Source organism: Dinoponera quadriceps, unplaced genomic scaffold (assembly GCF_001313825.1).
Source record: "Dinoponera quadriceps isolate SergipeBrazil2010 unplaced genomic scaffold, ASM131382v1 scaffold1432, whole genome shotgun sequence".
NCBI classification, from domain to species: domain Eukaryota; kingdom Metazoa; phylum Arthropoda; class Insecta; order Hymenoptera; family Formicidae; genus Dinoponera; species Dinoponera quadriceps.
Window position 1 is genome coordinate 349,359 of NW_014555637.1, and position 18,039 is coordinate 367,397.

At 39.6% G+C, this 18,039-nt stretch overlaps 3 protein-coding genes across 8 annotated transcripts in view; 2 read left to right on the plus strand and 1 right to left on the minus strand.

The window, feature by feature from the left end:
* LOC106744916 (nucleoprotein TPR) overlaps window positions 1–7,314 on the plus strand; it is a 36,060-nt gene extending 28,746 nt beyond the window's left edge. For all 3 annotated transcript variants that reach the window (XM_014620054.1, XM_014620055.1, XM_014620056.1), the window contains 2 exons: window positions 1,236–1,431; window positions 3,180–7,314. In XM_014620054.1, the coding sequence (XP_014475540.1) occupies window positions 1,236–1,431; window positions 3,180–4,420 (1,437 nt within the window). In that variant the 3' untranslated portion in view covers window positions 4,421–7,314. The remainder of the gene's footprint in view (window positions 1–1,235; window positions 1,432–3,179) is intronic.
* Window positions 7,315–8,932: 1,618 nt separating this feature from the next.
* Window positions 8,933–10,711, minus strand: LOC106744928. Of its 3 annotated transcripts, none has more exons than XM_014620083.1 (2): window positions 10,231–10,711; window positions 8,933–9,287 (listed from the first exon to the last, which is right to left on the minus strand). In XM_014620083.1, the coding sequence occupies exons 1-2, from the start codon at window positions 10,433–10,435 to the stop codon at window positions 8,947–8,949; spliced, it is 546 nt and encodes a 181-aa protein (XP_014475569.1). In that variant the 5' UTR covers window positions 10,436–10,711; the 3' UTR covers window positions 8,933–8,946. The 3 variants fall into 3 exon arrangements, 1 of the variants encoding a protein (XP_014475569.1); XR_001374499.1 differs by lacking the exon at window positions 10,231–10,711 and adding an exon at window positions 9,653–9,848 and having other exon boundaries at window positions 9,202–9,287; XR_001374498.1 differs by lacking the exon at window positions 10,231–10,711 and adding an exon at window positions 9,557–9,848 and having other exon boundaries at window positions 9,223–9,287.
* LOC106744926 (serine/threonine-protein kinase 3) lies at window positions 9,960–17,908 on the plus strand. Of its 2 annotated transcripts, none has more exons than XM_014620077.1 (10): window positions 9,960–10,211; window positions 10,719–10,799; window positions 10,878–11,058; window positions 11,136–11,363; window positions 12,431–12,749; window positions 12,837–12,970; window positions 13,304–13,466; window positions 13,550–13,641; window positions 14,797–14,991; window positions 15,822–17,908. In XM_014620077.1, exons 1-10 carry the CDS (start codon window positions 10,198–10,200, stop codon window positions 15,999–16,001), a joined length of 1,587 nt encoding a protein of 528 aa, XP_014475563.1. In that variant the 5' UTR covers window positions 9,960–10,197; the 3' UTR covers window positions 16,002–17,908. The 2 variants fall into 2 exon arrangements, with proteins under 2 accessions (XP_014475563.1, XP_014475564.1); XM_014620078.1 differs by having other exon boundaries at window positions 9,961–10,211; window positions 15,843–17,908.
* The last annotated feature ends 131 nt before the right edge of the window (window positions 17,909–18,039 follow it).

Here is an 18,039-nt window from a genome sequence, read left to right on the forward strand (position 1 = left end):
GGGTGTCTAACTACGAGGTGATAAATTTGTGTTCAACGTCACTATTATATAGTAAGGTAACGCTCACTTCTAGTGGCTAAATATAATAGCTAGATAAATAAGTCAGTTGTGGTTAAGCAAGAGAAATCACAATTATTGGATAAAAAACATAGCTACCAGGCAATAATATAATGCTTGCTTCTGCTTTTATGGGATAACGTGTCGTGAAATAACGTTAATTTTGATTTGTCACTTCTTTTTTAAATGCTACTAGCGGGTATATATTATAGTAACTAGATTATATATCTTAGATAGCACCGTTTACTCTATCATACTTGACACGTAATGACTAGACGGCTAGATCACAAAACCAATTCTACATTTTAGTGAATAATCGGCCAGTAACGAAGTAACGAGCTAGAAGACTTAATCTAGCCTGTACTAGCTTTTTATTTAGACCGACTAGATATATTTCTTGGGTGAAACATGTGGTTTCTTAAATCTGGTAAGACGCAGCTCGCGCTGTCGGCGATGTTAACAATCGTTATTTGAAATTTATTTCAAGTAAGATTCAGAATCGAATTTAGACAGATATAAATAGATAGATAGATGCATTTATTGCCGTTCTAAAGCTTGACCTTCTAAGAGCGTTACTGTGCAATTACGCGTTTACGAAGTGCAATTTTTTAAGTTGATTGAGATTTTAGAGAGGGATGTTGTTTCGGTTGATTAAAGCGACCGATCGTGTCTCTAGTGTACTGAAATCGCAGGAATTTCTAGATGATGATGCTGTGTTGTTGGCATGCCAAAAATTTCAAGTTGAATGTGAGTTTTCCAACTGGCATAATGATTACAAACGTAACACGTCGCATGTGTGGTATTATTCGAAAAATGATTCGAGAAACTCAAAAATCTAACTTCATCGAAATTCAAATCCGAGAATTTCACGTGAGACAAGTAACACGACTATCCTCATACAGCACAGAAGCTTGCAACAACATTGCCGCGATGTTGTAAACCTCGCAACAATGTCGTATGTTAGCTTTTGTGTTATACGGGCCTTAGACTCGCGGTCTAATGCCCGTTTCTATCACGGTTTAAATCTAATCGACGATTAACTCAAAGAAATCGACCGATCGAATTAGCCGAACTGATGCGATTGGTCAATTCCGTTGAGTCTATCGTCGTCTTAAATTTAAACCACGATGGTAGAAATGGGCATAAGTCCTTTCCCAGTCTAACGAGACGTCTTTCAGCTGGACGCATTCGCAACCCCGAAGCTGAAGAGAGACTTCGAGCAACTGAAGGCCGATTACGAGAAGATGAGGAACGAACGGTCCGCCGTGCTTTCGGAAATCGACGATCTGCGCGTGAGATACGTCAGCATCGAGGAGAGACTCGAGGCGGAGAGGGAGAATCACCGTAAAGCTCTGGACGAACTTCGCGACGATCGTAAGTCTTATGTAACAGATTTGTTTATTTCTCCTCTCTCTTTCTCTCTCTCTCTCTCTCTCTCTCTCTCTCTGGTTCTCGGCCGAGCGGTATATATGCGTATACGCGTATATGCGCGAAAATTTCTCACGAATAGAGACCACTGGTTCTCTCTATTCCGGTGCGTTTGCGCGCACCACGTAAAATAAAATTCGCCAGCAACCGTCACCGACCAGCGTGGATATTATGCCTGCTCACGTGGTAACGAGCGTAATCGTCCTAATGTCGGTGCGCGAGTCACGCCCGCGCGTGAAGTGGAACAATTGTTAATTAAAGTGAACGATTCAGCAGTGCCTACGCGCAGCTGGATTCCTCGCGATTAATCCTGAGCGAGTGTCCTTTTCTCATTCTCTATTTCTTTCCTCTATCTTCCTCACCTCCTCCCTCTCTCTCTCCCTCTCTCTTTCTCTCTTCTTGTTTCTCCTTAGAAGATATTTCGAACTCGCCGAGCGATTTAGTTCTCAATTTAGTTCCCACGTAACGTTCGACGTTTCGATAGCCGCTAATTATAGATTCAATGCGCGCTCTCCGTTTGACTACGTATATACTTTTGCTTTTCAACCCGGTGCCAGAGCGCGGCGACGTGGTAGTTATGTTAGATCGTAAAATCAATGCACGCGATCGAAGGCGAAGAGGCGCGACGCGTAGCGCGCTATAATACTGCCATTATCGCGTCATTGAGGAGCTACGTATGCCCGAGCGGCTTGAAAAACGCCTAGCGTTTGAATGTTTCTGCCGGTCGCGTTATTGACTTCATAAAGATGTCCTTTTGAGGACTGATTCTTCATACTTCTATTTACATAATACATAAAGCCCAAAATTATAAGCTATGTTTATCCTTAGTCGTAGGATTTTTTTCTGTTTATTATAGTATTCTTTATTTATATATTATACGAAGTCTATTATCAAACCATAATTATAAGATTATCTTTGTCGTAGGATTTTTTATATTTATTATAGTACTTTTTATTTACATATTATATGAAGGCCACTAATAACTTATAATCTTGGTTTAAGCCAAGTTTAGTCTGCCGTAGGATTTTTTTGTATTTATCATAGCTTTTTTTCTTTTTTTTTAATAAAGAAGAGAAATTTCTGGCGAAAAATCGAACCTTTGAACTTTCGAATGTTAATAACTTTATGAAAAATTAATATTTAAAAAATCGGCTATACAGCAAAGACTAGATAATCTTACTAATAATATCTGTGCAAAACTACAATTAAATCGGTTCGATAGGTCCCGAGATATTTTGGGTACCGATTAGCGTTGGCGAGTTTCACGAAAGCAGCAATAACAGCGTTACATATCAACTTTTTTTAATGGGCTTCGTATAATATGCAAATGAAAGTATCAAGAATTATTCCTCAAAAGGACATCTTCATAAAGTCAATAATGTGGTCAGCAGAAAAATTCAAACATTGGGCGTTTTTCGAACTATTCGGATATATGCACATAAAATAATTTTAAATCAATGATAGATATTTTCATATACATATAAGTAAGAATATTATATTCTTAGGAAGTTTCTAATATTGAATTAAGCATAAATAATACTTGCATGAATAAAATTCAATCAAATCAAGGCTAAAAATCTTCCGAGAAGTTTATAATATTCTCGCTTATATATGAAAATAACTATGATCGATTTAAGACTAATTTCTTCCGTGTAGCCTGTTAAAGGATCACCTTAACGTGTCGCTCTTTCCAGTGGAGGCTCGCAGGGCGGAACAAGTCGCCGTGCTGGTCGAGACCCTGAAGGAGGAGAGGCGCAAGTACGACGTGCGGCTGAACGACGCTACGAAGGAGCATCGCGCGACGATCGCGCGACTGCGCGCCGAGCGGGACAGCGAACTGGCGCGCAAGGACGCCGAGGCTATGAGGCGGTCCGTCGTCCACGACCAGGGTGCCGTGCTGAGGGCGGAGATCGAGTCCCTGCGATCCGTGCTCGAGCTGAGGAGCCAGGAGAACGCGGCGCTCAGGTCGGAGCTGGACAGCTTCAAGCGCGACATCGAGGACAAAGACGCGCTGCAGCTGCGGCTCGACACCGTGGAGGCGAGGTGCGAGGACCTGAAGGCCCAGCTCCAGTGCAAGGACAACTTCGAGCGGCAGGTGTCGCACGAGAACGAGATGCTGCACGAGTCGATCCACCAGATCTCGAAGCAGAACAAGCGATTGGCGCAACGCAACGAGGAGCTGCAATGGAGGCTGCGCCAGAAGAACGAGTGGGTGAGCGTTCTCGCGAACCAGCTGGCGGGCCCGCGACTCTCCCGATCCGCGGGCCCGGAGCACACCGAGCACACTCTCTCCCCCGACAAGAGCGACCCGCACTCGTCGTCATCTTCGTCGTCAATGGTGAAGTTCATGGTCGAGAAGAGCGACTCGGTCTCTTGGACCTTGGAGATCGACGACGAGTCGTCGTCGAAGGGCGGCGCGGCTTCCTCCGACTCGCTTAGCAGGCTACCGAAAGTCAGCAGGTCCGAGAGCGGCGCGACGGTATCGAGGCAAGGCTCGCTGAGACTTACACCGAAACGCTCCCCCGACGCGGACACCAGCAGAGCGAGGTCGAAGAGCATCTCTGTGACGGACGCGGCGCGGGTCGAGGAGAACGCGTGGTCACCGTCGTTCAACTCAACGCCGGTCACCCGACGACGAGTTCCCAGGAACAACGACGCCTCGCCCTCTTCCTCCTCCTCGTCCTCCTCGTCATCCTCCGCGTCGTCCTCGGCGCCGGGCGCGAACCCCACCGTAGCGGCCGCGGTCGCGGCCGCCGCGGTGGCCGCCGCGGCCGCGGAAGACTGCACCGTCGGCCAGAACCAGCCCCAGGAGGCTGGCGGGGAGGCGATGATCTCCGAGGAGACGTCCGCGTCCAGCAGCGAGGACGAGTCGTCCACCGGCAGCGACATACCGCGTCTGCCGATGCAGTTCGCCTGGGGCAAGCCGATCAAGTAACGCTCGAGTGAGCCGCGTCTCACCTCCGCCGCCGCCACCCGCCTACGCGTTCGTTCTGTTGCGTGCAGTGCCGCTGTTTGCGTCGTGGAGCAGTAAGAAAAGGAAAAGAAACGGCCATTTGTCCTCGCTCTTGCCTATTACCCGGCGGAAGGATATGACGTTCCTCCATCGAAAGAGAAAGAGAGAGAGAAGAGTCGTCGTGAGATCCTCGTTGCACGCGTGATCATTCCCTCTATTCCTGTTCCCGTACAGGACAGGTTGCGTTTCACTGTGTAACGTCGGCACACCTTGTTTATTATTTTTCCAATTGATATACATATTATATAAATATAAATAAATAAATATATATATATATATATATTTATATAATATATATATATATATATATATATACATGCATACATATATACTTGTTCGAGAAAGCTCGCGTGTCATGAGCGCCGTGAGAGTTTTGGTTTTAATCGAGCGGCACCGCGCGTCTAACGATACGCAAAGCAATTCCGGGAATGTAATGTTGTGTGAGTTTAGTGCAAGAGAGAGAGAGAGAAAGAGAGAGAAGATGTACGCGCGAATGAATTCCACGAGACGTATTTTAACGTTACGACTGTATAAACTAGACTTAGTACGATTGTTTCCGTGTCTTCTTTCTTTTTTCTCTTCTTCCTTCCCTCTTTCGATTTAGAGAGGTTTTATTACCTTGCTGCACGTTTTACATCGCGATTTCATTCGGCGCAGCGATCGATCGAAACGATCGTGGATTTCAGTTGGCCATCACCTTTGGGATTCACGTTTTTCCTCGTGTAATAATTTCTCGATATACGTACAACGAAACTTGCTTCGTTTGCTGTATCGCAAAGGCGCGACCGTGCCTTTCTCTCTCCGGGCTTTTCCTCGCCTGCCTAAGAGCAAGAACCTAGAGGTGTAAAGTCGCGTAGCACTTCATTTTCGTCTTTCTAAACTGCGGCGCAGGCATCGGGAGGGTGAAAACATTAACATTTTTATTAACGACTAATATTAGGAGCCTCCGGGGAATTTTCGAACACTCAAATGAGCGAGTTTCGCAAGCGTTGCTCTACTTGTCTGCTTCTTGTTTCCTTCTCTCGGTACAAATACCTGGTAATATCGCGGCAGCTGATACAAGAACACGATGACAATGACTGTCGCTCCGTTTGCGATCACATTTTGTATTATCTTTAAGGAGTTCTTCTCTCTTCTTCGAATAATACACACACATACACACACACCGTCTTTTGTTCCAAATTCGTTACGCTTATTTATACGGATTTGAATGAATTGTGTAATTTTACCAAATGCGGAGAGGGAGATCACGCACCGCATTTGTAGGGTTTTCTTCTTTCTTCCTTTGTATGTGTGTATGTGTGTGTTACGACGCGAATATTGCGCGGGTCATCTATCCGGAACACAGCAGAACAGTGAATACCATTTAGCGACTAACTACCAGCACGTTGCGACGAGTGTTAATTTCACACACAGTCCGTTCCATAGAAGACAAGGTAGTTTAGATTTAAAGGAAAGAAACGTCGCGCCGATATAAAAGGTACCAAGTATTATTCTCACTGAGAAAGTACGTTTCTTTTTCTCATGTGTGCTGATAAAAGTAAAAAAAATCGATGTATTATATATATACTTCTTCGAAATAAATAATATAAGTATAATATGAATTGTAGCGACTTTTGAGAGAGAGAGAGAGAGATCTGAATTGTAGCAATTTGAAAGATTTCCGTTCGTCTACTCGCCGACCGTTATGATTGTTCCCCGTCGAGTCAAGAGCTCATACTTCAAGTATCTCGGCTAAATTGATTATCCATAATTTCTAAATTCCACTCGAAATTCGATATTCAATTTAACAACAAAGAAGAAACAAAGGAAATAAGATTTATTAACACTTTAACTGCCACGCTGAAATCACATGTTTCGCTCAGGACGCCACGGGAATATTTTTATTATTCAAAGTATATAATGGCAAAAAAATAATAAATTGATATAAGACAACATTCTTAATGGATAAGATAGAGCGTTTATCTTATTGGTGGTCACGGGTGACCACCGTGGCGCCTTGGTAACAGTTGTTAGCAACAAATTAAAACAAGGCTTCGTTTATTTCAACAAACTATTCGCATTCGTTATTCCGTCGTAAGCGAAACGTCCAGAATATATTGGTGAAACGTGTAGAAGATATTAGTAAACAGTATTTGCTCATTCTATATATAATATTAAGGTATGTGCACACTTCTAACTTCAATTATATGATTATAAAGTAGCATTTACGATTATTTTCTGAGGTGTGTTTATAATAATATTCGTAGATTACCCCTCAAAGATATTTATGTTTAAAGTGTTTTAACACAGTGCACCGTTAGATGCAAGATTTGTTCTAATATTTTTTTTTATTGATGTTCTAATAAAAATTTTTAATTGTTCAATGGGGCACTTTTTATTTCAAAGTATCTTCTATTTATCGGTTATATTCAAAATGCGCTGTCAATTTTCATTCAATTTTTACAATTGTAAAAAGTTCAAGCGCTCCGGTCACCAATGACCATCGTGGCGTCACAGGGGAAACCGTGGCCGGTCATATATGACCAACGTGGCAACGATCGTCTCGCTCGGGACCGATCGACCGAAACGATCGTGACGACGAAGAGACGCACGTTGAGATATTACGAGAGAGAGTTTTATCGAGATCCTTTTATCCGGTTGGAGTATGAGATCGCAGAACTTTTGGATTGCGGCGTCATTTGATTCGACTAATTCAAATCAAAGGGAAATATATTATGATCACTGTTATAATTATTATGAATTAGATTACTTGTTGGTTACACATCTGTGATGTCCTCTTTGTTTGAACATTAATAAAGCGTTTTATCAAGTGACCCGTTAATTTATTTCCCTCGAAGTCCAACGGTCCTTGCTGTGCGCGCCCTATTTCCTTTCTTCTTTTTTGATTTTCACTTCGACAGAATAAACACACGAGAGAGATCGCGTGAGTGTGTTGATAATTGAGGGAAAAGGGGAGCGTGTTAAAAATTCCAACGCCTCGTGGCGCTACCGCGCGGCCCTGTTGCGAATTACTTTCTCCGCCGAAATCGCGGCCCCCCTTCGTTTTCAATAGGTCTGTTTTTTTTCGCTACGCTAAAACTGCACCAGAACTACACTGAACTGAACTGAACCGCACTGGGACAGACTAGTACAGAATAGTTCGGTCCAGTGCAAAAATGCAATGAAGAGATCTGTTGCAACCGGAGGTACAGCTGCGTAGGGGAGCGCGGCTGACCGCGAGAAGAGGGAGACCACACAAAACAGAAGAACAAGAACCGAAACAAAATTAAGAACTTATTTCAGTTTTATTTCTATAATTTATAACAGTTTATTTCTGTATTATGTTTACGACAGTTTATTTTTTATATTAAGGCTACAAAAATTTATTTTTATATTATGAGTTTAGTTTTATATAATTCTACGTCTGGTAAGTAAAAAATATCGAAAAGTTTTAGTTAATGACATGCTAGGGCGAACTATAAGTCGCGCGTGCGAAGTCGCATAGAAAAGAAGAAAAAAGTTATTTTTTAAACCACCGATAAAATCAATAAACGAAAAGCGGAAGTTATTTTTCAAGCAGAAACCGGAATCAGATGAAAGAAAAGGGGACTTCCGGTAGGCGGCATCGCGGACCATAGAGTTAATATATAAATAAAGTACCGAAGCGCCATGTACGAGTGTAAGTGGAAATGTCCCGTGCATGAAAAGAGATAGAAAACCGACGGACCCCTCTGTCTCTTTCTAATCAGTCAGTTAGTGACGTCAGCAAATTGGTTCGAGCGTGCGCCGCGGCAGAGTGTACGCGGCGTCTGCTTTTCCAAGTTAGAGGTTGTAACCAGTCACACGTTAATTAAGAAATAAATATTGTTATAAGTAGCATTGCAAAATGGTTAGGTCGTGTTATGTTTGCAAAAAGGGACAAAATCCTTTAACAAAAAACATAACTTTTCACAAGTGAGTGTATATTCTAGGGTTATGTATTTTTGTTTACATTTGAAATTTAAAAATATTTTCATATTAATAGTTAATAAATATATGTACAAAATTTGACATTGATATCTACTTCCGTCTTTGAGGAAAAAATTCTTGAAAAACACGTCATTTTTAGGTCGCTTGATGAGAACCTCCCCTTAAATCGGATGACCTAGCTGGCATTCAATTGTGCCTCTTCGTCCTATCATCCATCGATTGATAAATACTGTATCTAAGTAAGCGCGAACGTCTCGTGCATAATGAGCTGCTGCATCGTCCTGTTGATACCATGTGTCATTAAAGTTGTCTCCAGCTATTTCTTTTATTACAGGAACTATTTGATTCCGCAGCATAGCTTCATAGTTTTGGGCATTTAAGTTGCCATAAAAAAAAAATGGTCCTATAATTCTATTATTTAGTATTCCAGCCCAGACATTTAATTTTTGTGGATATTGTGATTTGGCTTCTCTTGCCCAATGAGGGTTTTCATCTGCTCAATATCTACAATTATGCCTATTTAAGCTTGAGTCAAGTTGAAATGTAGCTTCATCTGAGAAGACTATATTTGATGGAAAGTTGGGATTTTGAACTATGCGTGCCATCATATCATCACAAAATTCAACGCGACGATCGAAATCGTCTTCATTTAACTTGTGTATCAGTGTGAACTTTATTTTGTATGGATGGAAATTCTCTCTCTGTAGTATGTTGTGAACCGATGATTTACTGTCATTGTTATGTAATGATATCAACATGGTAGTATCATCTCCACAACACTCCAAGTTGTCGCAGTTAAAATTTATCATTTTATAATTTAATTCAAATTGCACGCCACCTGCAAATATATAATGATTATCAGTCTTGTAATTGATTAGATACTATTTAGTATATATAGTAAACTCCCATATAACGCAGTTATTACGGTACGCGCTATATGAATTCGCGTTGTAAGAACTCGCGTTATGCAGGAAAACATTTTTCGTAGGAAAATCATAAAGATATCTTGACAACTTAAATTCATCCTTGTAGTATGTTTGGACATTTCTGCTGTGTATGTATATTTTTGTATATTTTTGATAATGAAATAAATAAGATGTTTCATACATTTCAATAAAATGCAATCCACTTTTCCTATAAATCTCCGTTACGCTTACATGCACTTCCCATCTACACTTTTATGCACTGCACTGGCCATATTACCTCCTGACTCAGTGCAACAGTTCTCTGAACTGCCTGCACTATATGCTGTTGCACTGCGAAAACGAACAGCGTTGATGACGTCATGACGTCATTCTCGATAAAAAGAAGTGTAAACTAACTCCTTGCACCGGTGTGCACTAGTGCAGAAAGTGTTTCGAAAAAAAAACAGATCTATTCTCTCGTTCTATGATATTGCCGGCGCTCTCTCTCGTATCCTCCTCCCCCCTCCCCTCTCTCGCCGGGGTCCAAAAATGTCGCTCGTGTAAAACGAGCCTGAGGATGTACGCGTATGTTTTAATGCCTTCCCGAACCCTCCGGCGACTACACCATCTACGATGGCCGATAGTCGAAGGTTTCGATATTTCGGTTGTGGTTACCTTTAATTTATTGACAAAAATGTAATACCCTCTATTTTTAATTGGCCATGTTACCTACGCACGCGGCATGATAAGAAACACTCCGCTCGCGTTTATGTTGTTCCCAATATAAGTAACCGCGGGTGCTTTTATTCAAGATTTTCCCCGACATCTGACATCGACGCGAAGATGTCTTCTAAGAGGTATTTCGATTGTTTTTACTTTGTGTTTTTCTGCACACGGCTGATTGCTCGCGCTTCTGTACCGCCGACTTATCCTCAGGGATTATTAATAGCCGCACACGGAGAGTGGGTTTCCCGATCGAAATGATTCCCGACCGGTATCGCAAACTCCGAAATGACAATCTGAACCCACTCTTTGTCCTTTTGTTAACCTGCAACGACAATCGTACAAGATTATTTACCATGTTGCAGTCCTTTCTCTCGAACTCCCCTTTATACCTGGGTGATGTTACCGAATTGTGTGCTTCGCGAGATCTCACATGCTCGTTCTCACCAAAGCCGATCTGCTTGTTACAAATGAAACCAGCAGAGAGAATTGAGAAATAAATCTTAGATAGTTCTACGAATTTTTAGACTTGTCCGGAAAATAAGTTACACGCAAATGCATAGAGAAATTATTTGTCAACTTTACGTAGTACATGTAAATGCGATATCACAGCTTAAAAAAGACATTTGTATTAATTTTAGTGAATTAAAAAAGTTGTCAGAGGAAAGTCTGACAAGACAACCGGAGGAGGTGTTTGACATTATATGCAAACTAGGGGAAGGGTGAGTCTCTGCTGTCTCTGTGACGGGACGATACACACATCTTACACCGATGACCTCAAAATGTATATTCCTCCGCAGATCTTATGGATCAGTTTACAAAGCGTTGCATAAGGAAAGTGGACAGGTGCTTGCGATCAAGCAAGTACCAGTGGACACGGATTTGCAGGAAATCATCAAGGAAATCTCAATTATGCAGCAATGCGACTCTCCTTATGTTGTTAAATATTACGGAAGTTACTTTAAGAATACAGATTTATGGGTAAGTCAGTAAGTTACATTTCGTTCATCGAGATCGAGATGTCATGATTTTCATCGATACAAAACTTCATCTTTCAGATTGTGATGGAGTATTGCGGAGCAGGTTCTGTTAGCGATATAATGAGGTTAAGGAAGAAGACTCTTCAAGAAGATGAGATTGCAACAATCCTGAGCGATACCTTGAAAGGACTGGAGTACTTGCACCTGAGAAGGAAAATCCACAGGGACATCAAGGCTGGGAACATTCTCCTGAACAATGAAGGCCATGCAAAACTGGCAGATTTTGGTGTGGCTGGTCAATTAACGGTGAGTTACAAGAAAAAGGTCTTAATGGCATCTGGATCTAATATAGTTTTAATGACACGGAAAAAACCGGTTTTTTTTTTACATTTTTCCGATTCTCCCAGTTCCTTTCCCAAAGGTAGACAAATTTGTTTAGAATAATTCACATATGTTTGGTTAAAACCTGTCACATTTCCTTGTTTTCGTAAAGAAGATAATTGTGTGCATTTAACTAAAGTTAAATGAAAATAATATCCCAAATAGCCAAGATGGCGCCAAATGATATCTTAATGACATTTGATTTATGTTAGGTACATCATTAAGACGTTATTTGATGTCACTTTGTTACTTAGGATATTGTATATTAAGCAATAACATATTTTCAATAACATATCTTCAAGGAATTAAAACCGAATACATTGCGAACAAAAATATGTAGAAAATATATAATACATATATTATCATAAAATATGTAGAAAATATATAATATACATGTTATCAGTACGCGTAATTTTTTTAAAATCCATTAATAAATGTTAAAAATCCATTAATAAATGTTGACGTAGAAAAAACTATTGAGTGATTCATATAAAGTGTTACAGACTAATATTTCGAAAGAAATTCGGAAAAAAGTTCCAGACAAAAGTTGTAAGATTCGTGGCATAAAATATTATAATAATATTATTATATTATTAAACTATTTTGTTAAACATTATTTTAAGATTAATCTTAATCTTTTTAATGAGATCTTATGGTTTTTTAAAGTATAAACTGATTCTTTTGGTCATCCTACGTATAAAAATACTTGGATAAAATCGCCGAGAAACATTTTATTTCTCGAGATATTTTACATTTTATCCTGATATTTTACAGTACAAGACATGAAATATCTCGTAAACTATTCACTTTTCGACAATCTCATCTTAATACTTTTGTAACATAAAATTATAAGCGAAATTGGTTGTTGTAAGAAAAACTCAAGTAATAAGAAAGCAATTTTCCGCGAAACGTTGTTCCTTGTTTTTTTGTAGCTTGAAAAAAAAAACGGCTTTTCAAAACTAGAATCTAAGTCTCCCTACTAACATTTACAGGATACTATGGCTAAACGCAACACAGTCATCGGCACGCCATTCTGGATGGCACCAGAGGTGATACAAGAGATCGGTTACGATTGTGTCGCCGATATCTGGTCACTCGGCATTACAGCCTTAGAGATGGCTGAGGGCAAGCCACCATACGGCGACATACACCCGATGAGGGCGATATTTATGATTCCGACTAAGCCACCGCCTAGTTTTAGAGAACCCGATCAGTGGAGTCCAGAATTCATCGATTTTGTCAGTGGGTGCCTTGTAAAAAATCCCGAAGAGAGAGCTACCGCTACCGAGCTTTTACATCACGAGTTCATAGGTGAGTGAAGGTCGTTATATTGCTCGATCGACGTCAGCATCGTCGTGTCTTTATTAATCGCCCAGCATTCGTGCTACGTGACTGCAGGTAACGCTAAGCAACCGAGTATCTTGAGTCAAATGATCGCCGAAGCCCATGAGATACGAGAGAAGCAAAGCGCGCATAGAGCTCATGTTATAAACAACGTGGCGATTAAGAGTCAAAATCAGACGGAAGATTCGGTAGCTATCGCTCCCGGCATTTATTCTACTTATAAAGAACCGCCTATAATAATCGTAAAGTATGCAGTAAGACGTAAGTGAGCAGTAGACTAATTGACCATTTGAGTAACTTCATTTCCATCTTGGAGATAGAAATAAAGGATTCCGATTGGTTCATTTTCTTATGCGTTATGAAGCCTGTGCTGCCCGCTTTACCGTCCAAGAACAGCCGACTGCGGTTGTAGCCAATCAGTTTACCGTTTACGTTTTACTGCATGCTTTATGGCTATTGTAGACGGTCCTTTAGGCATATATGCAATATAATCGGTAACGTCATTGTGTCTCCGTTGCAAGGATGAGGACGATTGCAGTGGCACGATGAAACCGTTGCCGGAGGACAGCAGAACTCTGGTGCCAAGTCATGATCTTCCAGACACGGGTACTTTAGTTTCAGCAATGTTGGACTTGGGTACGATGGTCATCAACAGTGACACAGACACCGAGGCCACCATGAAGAGTCAGTAGACCTTAGTTGTAATTTTGAGACTTTGAAGGAGGAAAATAACACGCTATTAACGTGAGCATCGATACTGCTTCCAGGACATAACACCGGCTCCGTGGAATCCGGCAAAAAATATCGACCCTTGTTCTTAGATCACTTCGACAAGAAAGAAGCACCTGAGATCGGCAAGGTAAGTTTCTTCATCTGTAATTGTAGATTCACGGAGATATTGGTTATCAAAAACTTAAGGAACTTGCACTTACTCCGAAAACTTGATCATAACAGACTCTGTGATACCTAATCGACTTTACCTTCCATTGATTTGCAGCAGCCCCTCGCGATATGATCACACTACACTCCAAACACTACCTTTGTTTCTGCTTCTTTTATCTATTTCGGTGACTTGTCTTTGTCAATTGTGTTGTCCGTACATGATAATTATCATATAGGCAAACATTACATAGGTATTTTTGCTCCGTCTGCTCCTACTTAAGGTGTCTACTGCCTGAAAAAACCTGGAAAACCTAGAATTCTCAGAATTTCTTAATATCTGGAAAAATCAGGGCATTCTCGGAGAATTTTAAATGGACATTTATCTGCTATATTATCGCGTTGTTTATAGACAAATGTTGATTGACTGAATTTTATTTAACGATATTTTCTTCACTAAGAATCAAAGAAAAAAATAACTCAGGATTTTTCGACTTGATTTTAATTAATTTTAATTTTAATTAATACAGAACAGCGTTATGAATCGTAGGCGCGAATTAATCTGTGTATATAATTCTGTATATACTAATATATACGATATTCAGTATTGAAGACATTGATTTCGTGTTAAACACAATTTGTTTAAAAAGAAACATATTTAATTTAATAGTTAAATTTCATAGAAATTTAATTTTGTACCGCTTATGCATTACATAATAGTTTGCTTGTTACTTTTGTAAATAAAACTTGGAAATTTTATGCACAATACAAAATATTTTCTTTTTAGAATTCTTACAGTTTCTTTCAAAATTTTTCAAATTTAATTTTTGAAACTCGAATGATTCTTAATTTTATTTTATGATTTATAAACTTTTATGGATTGGGAATATTAAGAAGGTTAATTAATTTTGTACAATAAATACATAAATACTTTCGTTTTACCTGAAATTTTTAACAAATTGCCTGAAAAATCAGAGAATATAATTTTTTTTTCGTGTTTAAGTAGACATCCCGCTATACCTACTTTTTTTTTACTGTATCGCTCTTTGCATTTGTATCTATCTACGAGACGCTTACAATGTTACTCGGGACATATTCTAGCCAGTGGCGTTGACATCATATTAATTTTACGCAGGGCAATGGACAGATATTGGGAGCGCATAATTCCGAGAACGCAAACAAATTGGAGCTGCCAAGTCCCACCGAATCTCAGAGATTTCAGAGTCACCTGCAATTACAGTTAAATCAGATATCTCATCCCGTGCCGGAGCAGCCTCATAACAACATATCCAAGTTCCAAAATGTCTTCACGGAACGCGATTTCGATTTTGTAAGTAGAACTTTTTACCGCTCGCAGCTCGTAGTAGCACTTTACGCGGGTGAATATTTCTTTTCGTATACAGGGTGTCCCGAACTAATCCCGGTTCCCGTGGTGTGCAAGTAGAACGGGTGAAGCTGAGAACAAAAAATTCATATGTCACTTTGCAAAATTCGCAGTAGTTAACGAGGAATTAATTATTTTGTCTGAGCTAATACACGCACAGGAAAGACCGGACATTGTATAAAGATGGCTTATTTTGGGACACCCTGTATGTTAACCTCTTACGTGACACGCAAAATTTCACTATTTGTGCCCTTGTGACAAGACAAAAAAAGTGATTAAATTTTTAAGACACCAGATATTTAGGGATTAGATCGTTGAATATGAATTTGAAAATTCAAAATTTTTTAATTGAAAATGACGGGTCCAATATGGCGACCAAAAAATCAAAACCTGTGTGGTTGTTATGAAACACGGTATTTAAGGATCCTTGGGTTCGCTGAATTACGAATTTAAGATTAAATTCCACATTTAAAATGGTCGGCCGAATATTGCTGTAAAAAATCAAAATTTAACCGAATACTATAAAACTTATTTTTTACAAAATTTTTTTACAAGTCTGTTAGATCGTCGATTATAAATTTTGAGTTCAAATTCATAAATCAGCGACCTCAGGAACTCCAAGATATCAGTGGTGGTCAATATTGTACCTAAATATATTTTTCACTCTGCCTGCCATATGGCAGATTTGCCACGTAAAGGGTTAATCTTCCCGCGAATTATCGCGGATATGCAATGCCATTCTCAGGCATGATAAAAAAGGAAGCTTGATAATATAGATAAACAACCATGTCCTGCAGCTGAAGTTTCTCTCCTACGAGGAACTGCAGCAACGGATGGCTAGTCTGGACGCGGAGATGGAGCGAGAGATCGACGAGCTCCGAAAGAGGTATCAGACAAAGAGACAGCCTATACTCGATGCCATGGACACCAAACGGAAGCGCCAGCAGAACTTCTAACAGTTTGGTTTCCTTCTCTACGCGAATGAGTGACGACGATAGACAAAACAAGGGTGTACAGTTGTATAAATGAATAGATTTTATTCACATCACATCCCTGGCTTCATCAAAGAGAAGAACATTGTTCACCATGAATATTTTACCTCAAACAACAACAACAGCAACGGACAAAACGACGTAGTGATCGTGAATGTTTCCTGTTTATCCAGTAAATCAATGTTGCTTTTCTTTATGAATCTGGGGTGTTCTAGCTAGTAATAGCTAATAGCCTCACGTCACCAATGTAAATTATTTTACGCGATTTAGTGACGGAACAATCATTATACTTAATTTTTGTATTATGTTTACCTATATATTTACTGTTAAATATATATCCTATTCTTATAGAAATATTACCAGGCCCGGTGTTAAGGCCGTTAGAAAGTGAAGAAGGGAGGAAAGGGATGCAATAGGATTCGCGGAAGAAAACGCGTCATGATTACAATCGTTTATCGGGAGAAAAGAAATTTTTTATATCCGCTTGGAATGAAAATCGGAAGTATCGTATCGTACTGTATTATCACGCTACGCTAGTCATCCACAATGCCATTTTATCCTGAATATTGCGTTAACGAAATCATCTCATGTGCGAGGGGAGAGGATGCGCGCTCACGAAATGCACTTCGAACGATCACAGAGCAGTTTTGAGCGTGAGAATGTCATATTTAATTATGACAGTTTCATATAAGCGAACAAGGCTGTATATGATTTAATTAACTTTTTATTCTACTGCCATAGATAGACTCTCTATATTCATTCGTCTAACTAATGTTAACTCTAGTTTACGTCAATTCTCTCCGCGAGCGATCGGATTTACTTTTACTTGTGTTTGCAAAACACCACAATATGGTCACACACACAATTCTAAAGTAATGAATTATATATACTATATATATATATATATATAGTATTCTTTGATATGCAGCACCGATGAGATGCCGCATTCTAATGAAATACTTCATAAACGAACGTACTAGCTGTTAGTCTTCCGTATTAGAAAATATTCCAGTACGCGCCCTAATTTTACTCTTGTCGCAACATGGAGAAGAAAAAATTGTTGAAATTGAAATCTGATCCAGATTCCAATGACGACGACGACGATATTTTTAGAATCGTATAAAAGGGTTCGTGTAACGGTAACAATGCCTTACAATAATCATTTTGTGTATAAAAGCATTGAAATTTCTCACCGCATATTTTTTGCAATCGTTGCGAAATAGATATATTTGTACGTGCCATTGACGAATGGCGGGTAATCATAGGGTGGAGTAATTCTTTGCTGACGTTGGGCTATTTTGCAAGTAGCGGAAATAGAGCTGTAATACTTAAAAAATGCTATATAGCCAGGACTGACCTTAATTTTTCTTCTTTTTTAGGAAGTAATAATACAGAATATATAACGACATATTTTTGATATAGAAAGTATGCACACAGTGAAATAAGGTCCGAAATCTTGAAGCGTATAATAGTCTTGATCCCTTGCAAAGAAAGTGTGAACAGCATAATTGTCTCGAGCGTTTTAACGAAGTGCCGGGCGAACCAAATGCATCATTAAATTGCTCCACACAATCGACGTTACGCTCCGAATATCGTTTTATATACGAAGCGCAATATGTATCATGTTACGGTCTTCTCTACATTCTTCTGAATGATTTAGTCACATATATATATAAACAATATCTTTCTCACGCATTGGTTTTGGCGGTTTTATTGTACGCGGTTCACAATTCATAGCAATACATCATATGCGGGACACTGAAGACCCGTGTTGACAGTCGCGAGACGCTGTTAACGCGGGCCCAGATGTGTTTGTAAAATGCATTATCTTACATAAAATCATAAAGATTTATAAATTATATATACATATACGTATGTTTTTTACAGTTTTATCGCTACTACAAAGTCCTCCTGTTTGAAGTAATTATTATAATTTGTGACTTATGTCTGCTAAACGTTCTGTGTTGTTTTTGAAATTAGGGAAAAGGGAGAAACGGAACTA